Raw genomic sequence first — 15,308 nt, forward strand, 5'->3', positions numbered from 1 at the left:
GTCTTTTGAGTAGCTCCAGGGATGATGACTTAACCACTTCCCTGGACAGCCTTTTCCAATCTTACAACCCCCTTGGTAATGAATTTTTCCTAACTTCCAATCTAAACCTCCCCTGGCACAATACTATTTATTTGAGCATCCCACCATTTGGGAGTGATTTGAAATAAAGCAGAAAAATGCTTAACCAGGTACAGCAGAATACCCCAAATGAATGAATGCTTAGAGTCTCCCCCTTGTCATGCCTCTGCTAGGTGTGCATTTGTGGCTGTTACTTGAGCAGCGAGGGCACTGGAACAGTGAATATGCTATATTCATTTGTGTACACAAACACCAGTGGAAAAACAGCAGTTAAGCTCTACTGTCTCTTCCTGTCCATAAAAAAGCCTCCCTCCTTCCCTGTAAACACAGATTTTATGGAGCAGTAGTGTGGGCTCAGCAGCCTGCGTCCCAAACTGTTAGAGGTAAGAGTCAAAGCAGCACTAGGAATAAATGTGATGTCTTGGCTTCCTGTTTTGAAGTCCCTGGTGATGCACTTTGTTTGAGCGTTATGCCTGCTTTGCTGCTAGCTGGTAAAAATGACAAGGAAAGACAAGTTTCTGCAAGACAGACTTAGAGTGCATTAAATAAATATAAATTTTATTAAAAACACCCACATCTCAGCGTTATCAGGAATGATATAATAATAAACAGCTTTCAAATAACCTGCATTACATTACAATACTTACAGTATTTATAACCATCCTTGGATTCTTTTTATAGACATACCAAACATCTCATGAAAATGAATGAAACTAAAGTAAAAAAAAAGTAGAACATAAGCATAGAAAATGCACACAGAAGTTCATTACCTTAGTGTCAAACTGCTAAAGTTTCCTACACAAGTTAACCGCTAGCTTTAGAAGTGAACTTTATACTGCTGTGCGTCAATCAAGATGAAAAATTCATTCAAGTAAAGTTGACAACTCTCAGAAGCATCTTCAAGTATGGCTATAATCGACCTGATAATCCTATACAAGCAACTCTGTCTGCTTTGTCATTCGTTCCAACTGAGGCAGGGTTCTGTACACCAAAAATTATAGCTCAGGTATTTACAATACAAAACTGATTCGCCAATTAAACTTCCTGCTCCTGCTGCCAGCAGTTTGGCAAATGACGGTGCACGGCATATTAACCAAACATCTACTATGGATTACATGAATTAGATAGGATTTTTAAAAGAAAAATCACCAAAAGATGAAGGTATATAATGATTTACTTAATCTGACATATAACCATCATTTTTTTACCAAAAAGGCGAAACTTTTGTTTCAATGAGTGGATAAAGTCACAGACTGAGAAAAACCAAAATTGCCGTAATAAATATTTGACCGTTAAACCCAAAGGCCTCCTTTGATTTATTTGAGTTAGGTTGTGGTTCTGTTGGATAGAATTTCTTTTGACCAAACTTAATCTTACAGTATATTGCACAAGATATAGCTGGGACATGGAGGTTTGCATGTTTAGGGAAGCCCTTGTACTGACTGTACCTTTTTATATTTTATTTTATTCATTACAGTATCCAAGAAACCTTGTTTAGAGAGTGACTTGAACAACTCTAGCAAACAGTCACTTGCCAAACCCCTGCCTTAATTTTTCCCTTTAATCAACTCAGTGCATTCTACTTTCTTTTTGTTTAATCATTTGAAACAGTCAAAACATTCTAAATCTCTTAAACACTTCTGTTACAATAAAAAGAGCTAACAAATTTACAAAATTAGTTTTAGTTACACAATACATGTACAAGAAAAATAAGAGAAGGGATTCAAAAGAAAAACATTAAATCCCTAAAAAAAAAAAACAAAAAACAACAAAACAAAAACAAAAAACCCAAGAATAATATATTTAACCTACAACAGCTTTACATACACACAGGTGACACGTTGGCATAGGAGAACATGAGCTGAAATATCCCTGAATTTTTAGAACCAAAAAAAAAAAAAAGTTGAAGTTCAAGTTATACTTGCTAAAATGTCAAGTATTGAGAGTTTTTTGTTTACTTTTTTTTTTTGTTTTTTTCAAAGGCTATTGGGGGAAAAAGATGGTATATAATATATAAACTTTCACACTCAGTTCAATATCCTATTGCCAAACTAGTGTTGAGGTATATGACAAGTAGGAACATCACTCAAACCTTTTAATGTATTTTTAGCTCACATTATGATATATTTGTAGCAGGCTGAGTAGCACCATGATGTGAATTCAGCTCAAAACCCAAATATATATAGATTTAATATTTTTACAGTACTAAAATACTAAAGCATTGCATTAAAAAAAGTTTTGTTTACAATTTAATTTACTATACAACTCTCCTGCTTTTTAAATTTTTTTAATAGAAATTAATGATTTAAAACCACCACAGCAAGCCAGCTGCCTATTTTTTTTTTTTTCTGTTAATCAAAGGAATCGCACAGAACTAACCCTGTTTCATTCATCTTGTGTAGGCATCGGTCTGCTCAGTCTTTCTGGAAAAGAGGCCACTTGCACCAAGAAATGACTTGCACCACAATGTACATAATTATCAACACAAAAGCAGTTCTGCCATTCCATAGTGGGAGCGCACAGATCTCTAGAAACAGCAGAAGCCCAAGCTAACTAGGTGTAGTCTGTTGCATGCTGCTAATTATTACCTGTGGTTAATATAAAATTCTTTCCTTAAAACTGTACATATTTGAGCAATGAACTTGTCATAATAATTGTAGAAAACAGTTTACAGTATAGCTGTGTGAGATGAGCACCAGAAAAAAATGTGTTTTGTGTACTAAAATATTCCCTTATATCCAGTAAGCCCCATTTTTACCATAACTGACTGTATTAAAAATGGATATGTAGCCCACTAGCTGATGCATGGCTAAACCAAAAGTACTTAAAAGCTTTTTTAGTTTAAAAAAATTATATTTGCATTTTAAAATCAAAGTAAACTCTTTTTCTTTTTTTTTTTTAATGTCTTAGTACCTTAGCATTGTTCAAGTTGCCAAGCTTAGGTAGACAAAGTGCTTTTGAAACACTATTTAAAAAAAATATCTCTCTATTTTATTGTCCTTTTCTAGGACTTGACTGGATGAGCAAAATCCAGAGGTCTTTGTAATTCCCATATGTTAAAAAGTAAGCTTATTTTAACACCAGGTAACTTCAATACATACATGAATGAAAAGGTCCTCCCTGTTGCTGAAGAACATTTGACTACATCATTGACATTTTGTTATAAAGGCATTAACTGTTTCACTGATAAAATAAAGACACCATTCTTTTGGATAGCACCATGATTTTAGAATAATCAAACAAATTCAGTGTTTTGCTATTTGTCTTATCTACTTTGTTAAATAAAATCAAAAACCTATTAAGAGTACAGTAAAAACTACATGTTAAAAAGCCATAATTCCAGTATTTCAGTACATCATAGATTCAGCACCAGATGTTATTTTAAGATTCCTGCAGCTGTAATACTACAGTATTATTTTTTAGGGTTGTTTTTGCTCCTGTTCCATGACTATGCAAACTTGATGACATTAAAAGTGGCCACAGATGTGAAAAGCTGTAAGGAAAAAAAAATCCATTTGCAGATTATCTCTTTCGGTAATACAGCCAGTGTTTTCCAATATAAATTGTGAAACACTTTTTTGTTGTGTTCTCTCCTTCTTTCCTTTTATATCCTTCTTCTATTTTTTTAATTTTTTTTTTTTTTTTTGCATAGGATGCTTTGGTCTGTTTCCTACATGCCATCTGTGACCACTTAGAAATCAGTGGAAAACAAGTGCTCTTGTGAGATTTACCTCTTTTTGCTGGTGTGCCGAGGCTTTTTCCACCGATGAGCTCCGTAAAAAGTTTTCTTCTCCACCCTTGCCTTCCACAAAACCTAAAGCACCACTGCCCTAGTGACAAGGTGTTTTTTCAAATGAGGTAACCAACCAAGGTGTGAAGTCAGATATATCGGTTGTAAGGCCCTGTAACCCGTGTAAAGGCATATGGAGATGTGGTGACGGTGGAGTCCGTGGTGACTGACAGTGTCCTTTGTGCCAGGGACTTGATGAAGCGCAGGTACGTTGGCTCAGAGGGCTCGTGGGGCTCCACAGGCTCCCGCTTGGCTTTTTTGCCGTAGGATTTCTGAGGCACGTAGTCTGGGCCGTACTTCTCGCATTCCTCTTCTTTCTCTCTTGCCTTCTCAGCCATCTTTGCCTCCCACAGAGCCAGACCATGTTTTGGCTCATTCATGCTCTTGTGCTGGTAAAATACAAGGGATATTCTGGTGGGATGGTTCCTGTTGGGATTTTTTAAGGGAGTCGTTGCGTGGAGCTCGCGTTTTGCACACTCTATGAGAATTGACCCATGAGATGGAGCAACTGCCACTCCTCCAATTTCTGGATCCAGAAAGTTCTGCTCACTATCTGACCAGACTTCATCGGGATCCTCTGCTTTTTCTGGATTCAGCACGTCAGTTTTATCTAAACCACCCTGGGGAGTAGTCCTGTCATGGTTTTGACCTGGAAGCATGTTAGACAAACCATTAACTGCATGTGAAATAATTTCATTATCTTTATTTTGGAGATGCAGTGAATTAGGAGAACCACTAAATATACTCGGAGCAGAATGGTAGTCATGTGATAAATGTGGAGGGGGTTGCGTGTGATGATGTTCACCTGTTTTACTCATGGAGGCATAATCCATGCTGGGATTACTCAGATTAGATTTTAACCTTGAGGCAACCTCCATAAAATGGCCATTGGCCTCATGGGTTGAGAAAGAGGAAAATGACCCTACGTGGTGTAAATTTGGTCTAATGGTGCAATTACTGAAGGAGTCTACCTGCATATTTTGGTTTCCGTAATTCAAGTACTTAGGACCAAAACTCTGGTTATTCCCAAACCTGTGCTGGTATAATGTTTGAATGGGTGGTAGGCTTAGTTTAGACATATGGTCTTGGCTCTGGCAACTATACAAGTCCATGTGCTGATGCTGGGAAGAGTAGGAGCCCAAGTAAGAGGGGCAGTTGTCCATAGCTATGTTTCCATTGCATTGGTAGGGGGGATATTGGTTATTTTGACTTAAAGATCCAGAATAAGGGTTCATGGGACTGGAAGAATTCAAATAAGACCCCGCAGACTGTGATGAGGTTGGATAGAGGTTCACGGGATTGGACCCTCCATATGGATCTGAAGTGTATGAAGAGTTTGGATAAGCACTGGCTGGATTAGGCAACCTTCCATAGAGATTTGCAGAACCTGAACCCGAGTAAGAGTTAATGGGACTTGATTGAGGGTTGTTAGGGAGAGAACGCTGTGGATGTTGTTGCTGCTGCTGCTGTTGTTGTGTGGCTGGTCCTGAAAGACGTAAAAGATCTGTAGACGTAAAAAGGAAAAAAAAAAAAAAAAAACAACCACACAACAAACAGGCTTTTAAAAAAAAGGCCCCAAACCAACCAACCACCCAACAAACTACATACTTTATATGAAATTTCTAAGAAAAATAGACTCATTAACAGACACTCCCTTTCTCATATCTCAAACATCATCCTTTAAGAAGCTGAATGAATACTAAGGCTACTCTTCCTTTTTGGCATGTGTCCAACAAGATCAGGTGCTAGTGGTAGTGGGGAAAAGAGGACAGTGCAGTCTGTTCAGTCACATGCACAAAATCCAAAGAGTTGAATAATCTTTTAAGTAGCCCATGAAATGAAGTGTCAAAGTGCTCCCAAAACAGCCATGCACAAAGTGACTTTCTTCTCCCAAGAATAAATAATTCTTCTAATCTACATGAATAGAACTGACTCCAAGAAATGTTCCTAGCAGTATGTTAAAACCAATGTTCACTGATAGACAGAACAGTGCAGTAATAAGTGAGATTAACTGAAGACATAAGAGCAGAAATAACATTCATTAAAGTGCAATGGCGTAATTTAATGTTCATAACCCTTGCCTGGGTCATGGGACAGCTGACTTCTATTCTTAGGTATTTCAGTGACCTTCTGGGTGGCCCTGGATGTATCACTTTTTTCCTCTCTGGGAATACTGCTGCAACAGTAAAATAGTTCTGATAACTCCTTTGCTCAGGACTCTCAAATCTGCCATAAACTCTTAATCCACTATGGAAAACCTGCTTTGCTTTTGGTCTTGAGACAGAGAATATAAGTAGTGGTAAAGAGGTTATACTTGTATCTCCTGAAATTAGGAGGTGCTCTGTAACAGTGGCAGACATTGAGTGATGCGTAGGTCATTCTTTGGCAGCAGAACCACACACTTCTCTTCATGGGTTCTAGCACTACTTGTCCTTTAAAGATACTTTACGATACGCTGGATGACAAGCAGAGTTTGTTTCTAGATTTCTACAAGTGTTAACTATCCAACAGTAAAGGATTTCTCATTGCAACTTTTTTTTTATTTTTTTCTTCTCTGGAGTTGTACCAAATTTGGCACTCTAGTATTTATATAATATTGATATTCGCTTTCAAGAAATCTCTTGCCTTTTTACTTCAATACATTCTTGGGCTGAAAATAATGGTTTTCTTGAGGCTGAGTATAACTGGCCCTGATTTGTGGGATGCTTACCACTGCTGACCCCGCTCAGATTCCTGTGTTTACCTGCCAGCTGCTTTGCATGACCTGCTGCTTCAGAGGTGCCTTGCTTGTTGCGTGCTGCAGCAGACTTCTCTCTCTCAGCTTTGCTAGACCCATTCTCCAAGGAGGAAAGCTTTTCTGCAGCTGCTTTCTTTGCTTCTAGCTTCCTCTGCCGACAGGTCTTAACGGGCTCTGCTAACATCCGTACTTTTCGTCGAAAGGAGGTAAGGACCTGGATGCTGCCATTCCTCTTCTTCTCCTCCTGGCCCTCAGTGCTTCCAAACTCATCCACATCAGAGACTTTGTATAATGGGAGCACGTGGAGCTGCTCATCTTCTGGTGTTTGGCCAATTTCGCGATTGTCTTCTCTAGTCAGCGTGCAAACCTGTTAGAAAAGTGTATTAGAGATCTGAGACTCTACATCTGCATTGTGTCTTGCCCTGACACTGTCAGCAGTGACATCTGGCAATCTCTTTGTAAACTGTAAGTCTCTTTGCAATTTTTACATATCACAACAAGCCTACAAATGTAATTTCTTCATTACTTTGTTGGACAGCGTTAGAAGAAACAGAAGGCATATAGATATCTATTTCTTGTGCTGAAATGAACAGTATAGTTAGGGATTACCCTCATGTGAAAAAACTCTGTGATCCATTGTACTGTGGCCAGAGAGCTAAAGCAGTGGAATCTGGGACTTTGTACTCACCTGAAGATTCTTTCACTACAATACATACCTATTAGAGAGAGTGTGCAATATAACACACTGGTGTTGTACTTCACACCACCTTTACAGTGTAACTGTAATGTTAATAACAAGATTTAGGGAAGTTGTAATGCAGCAAGCCTGTTGTATTAGTTCTAGCTAGAACAGGTATTGGGAGGATCTTTGTGGAAAAAGGTGCTGAAAGGGACATATACTGCAGCAAAATCATTGTCCCAGCTTTGGGAAGAAAGCTCCACTGGAAATGTCCATTGTGTTGGTGGTTATTAACTTGTGAATTAAGTCAGACCCTGGAAACAGGAAAAATTCAATTTGAATTAAAAAGACAGATACTCTCTTCGGTCATAATTAAGAGCTGCACTGTGAATCTAGGGAGTTGCTTTTAACTACAGCCTTAGGAGTATTCTTCCCTATGTTTGGCCCAACTGTTTTGTCACAGAAATAATCCAATACCCATTCAAAACCAGCTTGTTTTTCTAGTATCTTCTACAGAACTTCTGCTGTACCTGCCAGAAATCAGAACTGAGGAAAGTCAAGGGTACATGGACTTGCAGACCTTCTGCTCATCCAAAGAAGGAATAAAATCAGAATTTTCCAAAACTCTCTTAGAGAGAAGTTATTTGTTTCTACTTTTATTTTGTTAGAAGATATAGTCCAAAGTTGTTAGAAGAAGAAGGGTTTCAAGAGGATAAAAATGAGCCATTTTGTGCCAGGAACACTGAAGCAGGCATTTCAGTGCTGCTGGGACCTTCTTTCCATGGTGTCCACAGTCTCTCTTTTACTAAGTCTGTGTTAAACCTTTCTTTAATACACCATAATCTCATTCATTTGGAAGAAGAATGTGTAGGGGGTAGTAAGTTAGCTCAGTTACTGCCTAATGGGTTTTTTTTTACTGATTTGCATTATGCAGTATAAATGTAAACAGAAAGGAGATAATGAATCAAAGCCTGGAGCTGAGTGCTGAAGTGAGGAGGCTGTTACACACCCCAGACTTACCAGAGTACTCCCATTTTGCATATTGTGCAAGTCTCTGTGAGCATGAGCACAGAAGTCGAGGCAGGCAGTGACCCCTGAGAATGGGCGACCTTCCTTCAAACCCAGGCGACACTCAGGTGCTCTGTGCTCGTACTCGATCTGGAGAGACAGGACAGGTTTCACTGGGTGCTCCAGGACACTGAGTGCACAAGGAATGCTCTGCTGTGACAAAGGGCAGGCCTTCCTCATCTCTTGGAGGTGACAACAAACACATCTTGAAAGCAAATAAACTACAGCAATTCGATGGCCGTTTTGTATCCATGCTTCATTCCTAGTTGCTTTGTTCCCTGGTACCTTCAGTCTCTGGCGTGACCGTGAAATTAGTCACTAATACTTTTCTTTGTGTATTACTCCTGGTTTTCTGCCAGGGGTTGGTGTTTTTACATGACAAATGCAGTGCATGGTTTCCGTGACTGGCACTCTGAGAGCGATATGTTTGTGTAGACTGGAAGTATACCAAGCTATTAAGGGAAAGTGGCTTTAGAAAACTGACTTCAGAATGACTTAATGAAAAATAATAATTTACTTTTTGATTTGTAATATTTTGGCATGTTAAACATGTATTTCATTATGTTAAGTACAAATCTAACCCCTGACTACAACAAGAGAGAATTCAGTCAAGACAGTAATTTGTACCCATGCAGTCATTATTAAGGAGCTTTACAAAGAACTCATAATGCAACAACACACCTTATACAAAAAGAAAGGATTCTGTAATGGAAGATAAAGCCTTAAGAAAATTATTATTTCAATTTTATTTCGAAAATTAAAAATGAAACCACATTTATAAAATGCCTTGCTGAAAATCCTGAACCTTTCCAAGTGAATGCACAGAAAATCCACACTTAATGGAACTTAATGGATCTCTTTTTAAGTTAAGGTCAAATTAAATGCTTTGCCAAGTCTACATTCAAAATCACTAAAAATATGTCTAGTCTGCTCACAGACATTTATTTTTCAAATCTGGATTATTTACTTCCCTGGAATCTGAAAACAAAAGGAGAAAAAACCTTGAAAACTGTGTAAACTTCTTTGGAATTAAATGTGAGTGGTCTGAAATGTTAGCCAGACTATAATTGTCTGATCAAACTATACAGGTTTAGCTGTTCTCTGAAATGTTCTGTTTGGTCCAGTTGGGAAACAGTCCCTTTCCAGTTCTTGGTTGTAATCGAAGAAATGGTCCAGATCTGAATTAGAATAAATCTGGGAATTTGAAATTTGATTTTAGTGCTTTTTTGGTTTTCAAACCTTTTACAATATCATACAAATTAGAACTCAATCATCCCCCTTTAAAGCCACTGACAGTAGCTCAAATACAGTTTCTCCACAAATACAAGGTCTACATGAAACTCCTAAAATAAGCCAAGCTATATGCATGCTTTATTACAGAAGGTAAAAATTGAAACTTGTAAAATCATGTATTTTCAACAAATGTTTGGTAGCACCACAGTTTACTTGGAGAAAAGTTCTTAAGTGAATTTTTGTGGGAAAAGAAAAGCAGCCCAAACAAAGAAACAATTTGTTGTTCACCACCTCATTTTTATTTTCTTTCTCTTCCTATTTTCTCTTGTGAATGTCTCTCAGATATTTGAACAGATAACTACAGCTAGTGGGCACATGGCCACAGTTTTCTCCATAATGAGTCTCCAAACATTATCTGATCAGGTAAGTGGAACTGGGTACATCTGCACTGAGTCTGCTTACCCTGTCTAGCTGCTACTAAATACACAGTAAAGGAGTGAATTTTGCAGCAGATAATGATGGATGGTTTTGTATTAATTTACTGTTTCTGTTAAAGCTGAAAATTATGAAACTGTGATGTCACAGTTTGCAGTAGATGCTGAAAGTTTGGGGACTGCAAGTTCTGTGAATGTTCCTAATAGAAGTAAACCTGAGCAATGAAAGTAAGGTCAACAGTTACATGTTTGCAAGTGGAGTGCTGTCAAATTTTGGTGTAACTATCTGAAAGACATTTTGTAATGAGATGTAGACAAGACACAGCCACACTCGGAACCTCATCAGAGCTCTGAACATGTCTGAGAACGGATCCCCTCATGCAAGAAGGCTGGTGCAGGCAGTTGTGTGCATACACAGGGCTAAGTGTGTTCAAATATAGAACTTCACTTTAAGAGCACGTTCATAAAGGCAGTTTTGGTGAAAACTAAATTCATCTGCTGCTTGAGAGAGCAGAACTGAAACTGTGGCTTCAGGACTTGAGTGGAAACTGTTGCCAATCTCACACCATATACATGACAGCTTTGTTGGTTTGGATGATAATTCACACTAAATTGAGAATTTATATTTTGGAGCTGAAGAGTGAAATAATTTTATCATGTTGATGTAGCTGAAAGGTTAATTTTATTTAGTGGACCAAATACTGCTAGTTTTACTTGTGAGAGCATTTGAAGTGAAATTGTTCATTTCTATTTGTCTTCATGTTGATATCAAAGAAAAGTCAGCATGAAATGTATATAATGGTTTGGTGCAAGGCTGAAGGATTGGAAAGTATCTTAAAAATCAGGTTATTTCCATGACTGCTCATATTCCTTTTTTCCTCATCATACCTGGTTGTTATATGCATCGGGTGCAAGCTTCTTGTAGGTAGGTGCCATCAGGGTTGATAGATTCTGCAAATGGGATTCTAGTTTTTCTTCCTGTTAGAGATGAAATAGGGTTCAATAACACTTCCATACTGTACATATGGAATCCAACAAGTTAGGGTCTTTACACAATTTGCTTTACACTGACAGTTGTGTAAAGGCATAAACCAGTATCACTGGTGTTTAGACAGTGACTGTTGTGAATCTCCTTTTAATGTCACTGTTCCAAGGCCTTTAAAGGAATGAAACAGTTATAGCAGTGTAGCGGAAGGCCTGAAATAGAACATCATATACTATACACTTAATTTGTTTTATATTAAGAAAAATCATATTCTTCAGCATGGATATATTTTAGATCTAAATATGATATCCTCATTATTTTCCTTTTTGGAGTTGTGAGAAAATAATATTCTTCAGGAAGCTTGAGAGAAATAACATCAGAATGGCCCAAGTAAATATGGCTAATTGGGTTTGCACATTGCAATGACAACACGTTGACATACTGAAATATTTTTACATGCAGAAATTTAAATATTGCAGCCTTCAAAAAGTTCCCAATCCTTAAGCAATGAATGGATGTGTCTAGTAATTGGTGATATGGAGGTGGGAATGACCACACTTCCTTTTTTCTATAAATTGTACACTATAAAAATAAAGCGTTTAAAAAAAAATAATCTAATAACATACTCCAGAGTTGTTCCCCATCATCTAAGGCTGAGAATCCCAAATTCAAAACCTCCCTTGTATATGAGGCCCTTATCTTTCATTTTGCATACAGGCCCTTATCATTCTGCATACAGAATGGTGGCATACTGGAGTGATGTATTTGTTTTTAGGAGTTTTTGTATTTAAAGAAGATGTGAAGAGCTGTGAAAAAACAGGTTTCAGGGAGGAATGCATTGGGTGAGTTGAAAGTTTGTGTTCCCTACTACGGGACAATATCCTAGTTTGGTTTGACATTAAATTGTCAAAAAATATCTTGCTGTGACCTCATGCCTGCTGCCAGAATGTGGATTTTTGTATGGCCTGTAAGTTAGCGTTTGTTAGTGTATCTTCTAGTTTTTATTGGTGAGGATTCTGTTTGTGCTGCATATAAATTGTGACTGTGCTATGGAACCCAGCCCCTGGTCTGGATGCATGCTTTGGCTGCCCCCAACTTTGGGACCAGGACTAGAGGGTAAAGCCATCTTTCCTGCACAAATCTGGCTTCCATAGGAAGTAAATCCAAGAATGCAAGTTGGAAGAGTGCCCTGGTGTGCTCTGGCCAGGTATCCATCTTAGAAATGTAGATAGTTTAGGACTGCAGGTTGTGATAAGCAAAGCTTTGTGCCACAGCATGTATGAAGGAGAGCTATTCTGTAGTTCTTGGTGCTGCAGAAGAGCACTGGTCAGGAAAACCTGTATGTTAGTTATGATATTCTGAACAGTGCACTCTTTTCAGCACAGGCTATAGGATGTGGAATTACCTGTCTCTGATGATGAGACAGTAATGCTTGGATTTGTGTAAGACATCAGAATACTGTGAAACTGCACCAACATGCCAGTACACAGGCAAGGGACTAAATCTGCACATCCTTGCCAGAAAGCAGACCGGGCCACTGGAGCTTCACATGACTTGCTGGAGGTGTCCAGGACTCACTGCAGTCATAACTTCAAGGTATTTTGTGTCCAGGCTAAGGCTCATTTTCAACATTTGCCACTTTGTTGTAACACAGAGCCCAGTCTGGAAACATTCAGTGGGGCAGGACTGTATGTAGAATGAGTCTTCCTATTCTCTTCCTATTGTCATCTCAGAGTTTCATCATGTTTTTCTCCATTGAACCAGTCTGCTCTGGTTCCCAGTTGCAGTGTTATGTGCCATTAGCTGGTAAACCTTCCATTGTGCCACTGGGGAATGCTCAAATGCAGGCCTAATGCAGGCAGAATTATTCAGGCCATGCCTTCTCCTCTAATTGTGAAAGCCTGAAAACATGGTTTCAAGTCTCAGGGCTTTTACCAGCTGTCAGAATTTGGACAGTCGATTCAGCTGGCTCAGTGACTGGAATCAATCGGTTTTGACTGGCAGTTATTTAATTACCCTACATGTACAGCACTCAGGGAGGCCTCGGGCCCTGCTCTCTTGTACTATATCTCTATTTACAGAGTGACAGAAAACATTTCTTTGCAAATGAAGCTCATTTCCGAAATGGACACCAACCTCTTTTGGGTCATCTCCCATCAGCTTAAACTTTCTTGGAATCTTGCTTCTGGCAAACTTACAACCATTGTAATACATGCTCCAGGAGCAACCAAAGGAAAATGAAGCACCACAAGTTTCAGGGTCCAGCCCTTGGCATGCACAATTCCGTCTAAAAGATAAGAGAGCACAGCTGTTAGCAGCAGGCAGGTCCTCCTGTGGTGCTCTGGCAGTGGCCATCAGCGTTCTGCCAGTGCTTCAGGGAATCAGCGGTGTGGATAATCTTCCACCAGTAAACAATGAAGAAATGCAAGAGGGAGACATACACATCATAACAGAAGAATTTATCAGAGTGAATAATTTCATGGTTATAGAGCAGGATCTTTGGGGGTTCTACACTTGTGTGAGAAACATGGCTTTGCACGGGTGAGGGTATGTTTGTGTGGTGCCTTGTTAGGTACTGATATTCATAGTGCCTCAGGGCTTGTGCTGACAGCCCTGCAGGAATGTTGGAGCACTCTGACAGGGGCTAAGCAATAATTCCTGAAATATGATTCTACCCATGAAGCCAAAGTAACATACAATGATAGCTGTGGTAATTTTGGTCTAAATGTTCTTGTCTCTCAGAAGGGAATGGGAAAGAGATACAGTGCAATTTCTTTAGACTGAGGCTAGTCTGTGTCAGATTTCACAAGTATGATTTAGTGCACCCAGCTTTTATTTCAATGTTGAGGTATGAGCTATCCTGGCCCCTGCTGAGATCTCTTCTTTTAAATATATTGAGATGCTTCCAACTATTTACAAGAGTGTTTACTTTGGGTTTCCTACAAAATTCGTGGGTTTTCAAACCACAGGAAACAGCTAGGAAGGTTGTAGATGTTTCAGGGTAAACAGCATGTGTAGAGGTGCTGGGTCTGAAGATGGGGCTGCAGGTTTGGTGAGCACAGCCTTTGCTCCACTTACTCTTCGTTCAGGGCGCAGCGGCGGTTGGTGAGCGTGCCGTACTTCCTCAGGGTGTCGGTGAGTTCCGAGTAGAGCCTGTCGGCCAGGCTGGTTGGGATTCCCTCCCAGACCAGGATGAGAATCACGATGACAGCCGTCTCACACGTGTGTCCTGCTCGCTCGCGCACCAAGCAGAGCAGCTTCTCCTCCTGACTGCTTCTGCGGACTACCTGCATGTACAGCAACACACACCCCAGAGCCCCAACACAAACGGTGCCGTTCTTAATGTGAAGAGCAAGAGAGTAGGAAACCTCAGCATTACTGTGTGTGTGGGGAGGTTACTTCTACTTGTATCCTCTTTTTTCTTGTACTTCTTCTTGTATCCTCTCTTCTGGCAATTCAGTCTGTTTTTCTCACTGTGATATGGCAAGGCTACCCATTGTGTTTAATGAAGCTGACTCTAAGAGGTTGACTGATGGCATGGAAAGCTGTGGTGGTGAAAACCAACTTTATAAAAGTAGCTTCCATGCTCTGATTCAGCAGGATTCCTCTCCTGAATCTGTGTTACGATTGTGGCCCAGACTGACTGATGAGTAAGAGGAAGTGAGCAGTGAGGCGTCTCCCTGCACTGAGCTGAGTAGTGGACACCTGTCTTTGGGCAGAAAGCATGCAGAGAAAGGCCGGCAGTAAGGAAGGGACTAAATAACTGGGAGCTCTCTCCCCTTCCCTTCCAAACTTAAGCAGCTATAGTCATAACCAGCCTCACAGTTTTGTGACCTCCTCTTGTTACATACAAACATTACAGTGCTGGGAGGAAAGCAGTAGATGTTTTTCCAATAAAACAGTATCCTTCCAGTAGTATAAGCACTGAGAAGCATTTCCTAAAAAAGGTGCAGTCTGGCATGCATAAAAACTATAATGTATTCGTTTTTCCTCATGCTGTCTTGCCCCAGCAATCCAAACCACTCAGTAATTTGTTCCAAAGTACAACAGTGTTTGCTAGGAGGGTGTCTTAGCACTTTTCTCAGACTGGGAGGATATTTTAAAGACATCACAGTGGTGCACTTACTGGACTTATTTGTAGGCTAAAATTAAACAGCAATGAAAATGTCAGGCAGTGCGAAACTTTAAGTAAACATGCCCTTCTTCTTAGGTTTTCATACTTTTGAATTAAATTTTATTCTTGCTATTCTCCATGCAACAAGTCAATGGAGTGAGAAAAGGGTGGGAGCAGGCTACAGGCACCC

At 39.4% G+C, this 15,308-nt stretch overlaps 1 protein-coding gene across 3 annotated transcripts in view; it reads right to left on the reverse strand.

The window, feature by feature from the left end:
- Positions 1-615: 615 nt before the first annotated feature.
- The window catches only part of TET2 (tet methylcytosine dioxygenase 2), a 70,907-nt gene continuing 56,214 nt past the window's right edge, over positions 616-15,308 (reverse strand). For 2 of the 3 annotated variants that reach the window (XM_021531459.4, XM_085578133.1), the window contains 6 exons: positions 14,083-14,291; positions 13,141-13,291; positions 10,908-10,997; positions 8,305-8,442; positions 6,612-6,972; positions 616-5,372 (listed from right to left, as the gene is read on the reverse strand). In XM_021531459.4, coding sequence (XP_021387134.3) covers positions 3,958-5,372; positions 6,612-6,972; positions 8,305-8,442; positions 10,908-10,997; positions 13,141-13,291; positions 14,083-14,291 — 2,364 coding nt within the window. In that variant the 3' untranslated portion in view covers positions 616-3,957. The remainder of the gene's footprint in view (positions 5,373-6,611; positions 6,973-8,304; positions 8,443-10,907; positions 10,998-13,140; positions 13,292-14,082; positions 14,292-15,308) is intronic. The other variant, XM_021531460.4, reaches the window with a different exon arrangement.

This window comes from Lonchura striata, chromosome 4 (assembly GCF_050655825.1).
Source record: "Lonchura striata isolate lonStrDom1 chromosome 4, ASM5065582v1, whole genome shotgun sequence".
NCBI lineage: Eukaryota > Metazoa > Chordata > Aves > Passeriformes > Estrildidae > Lonchura > Lonchura striata.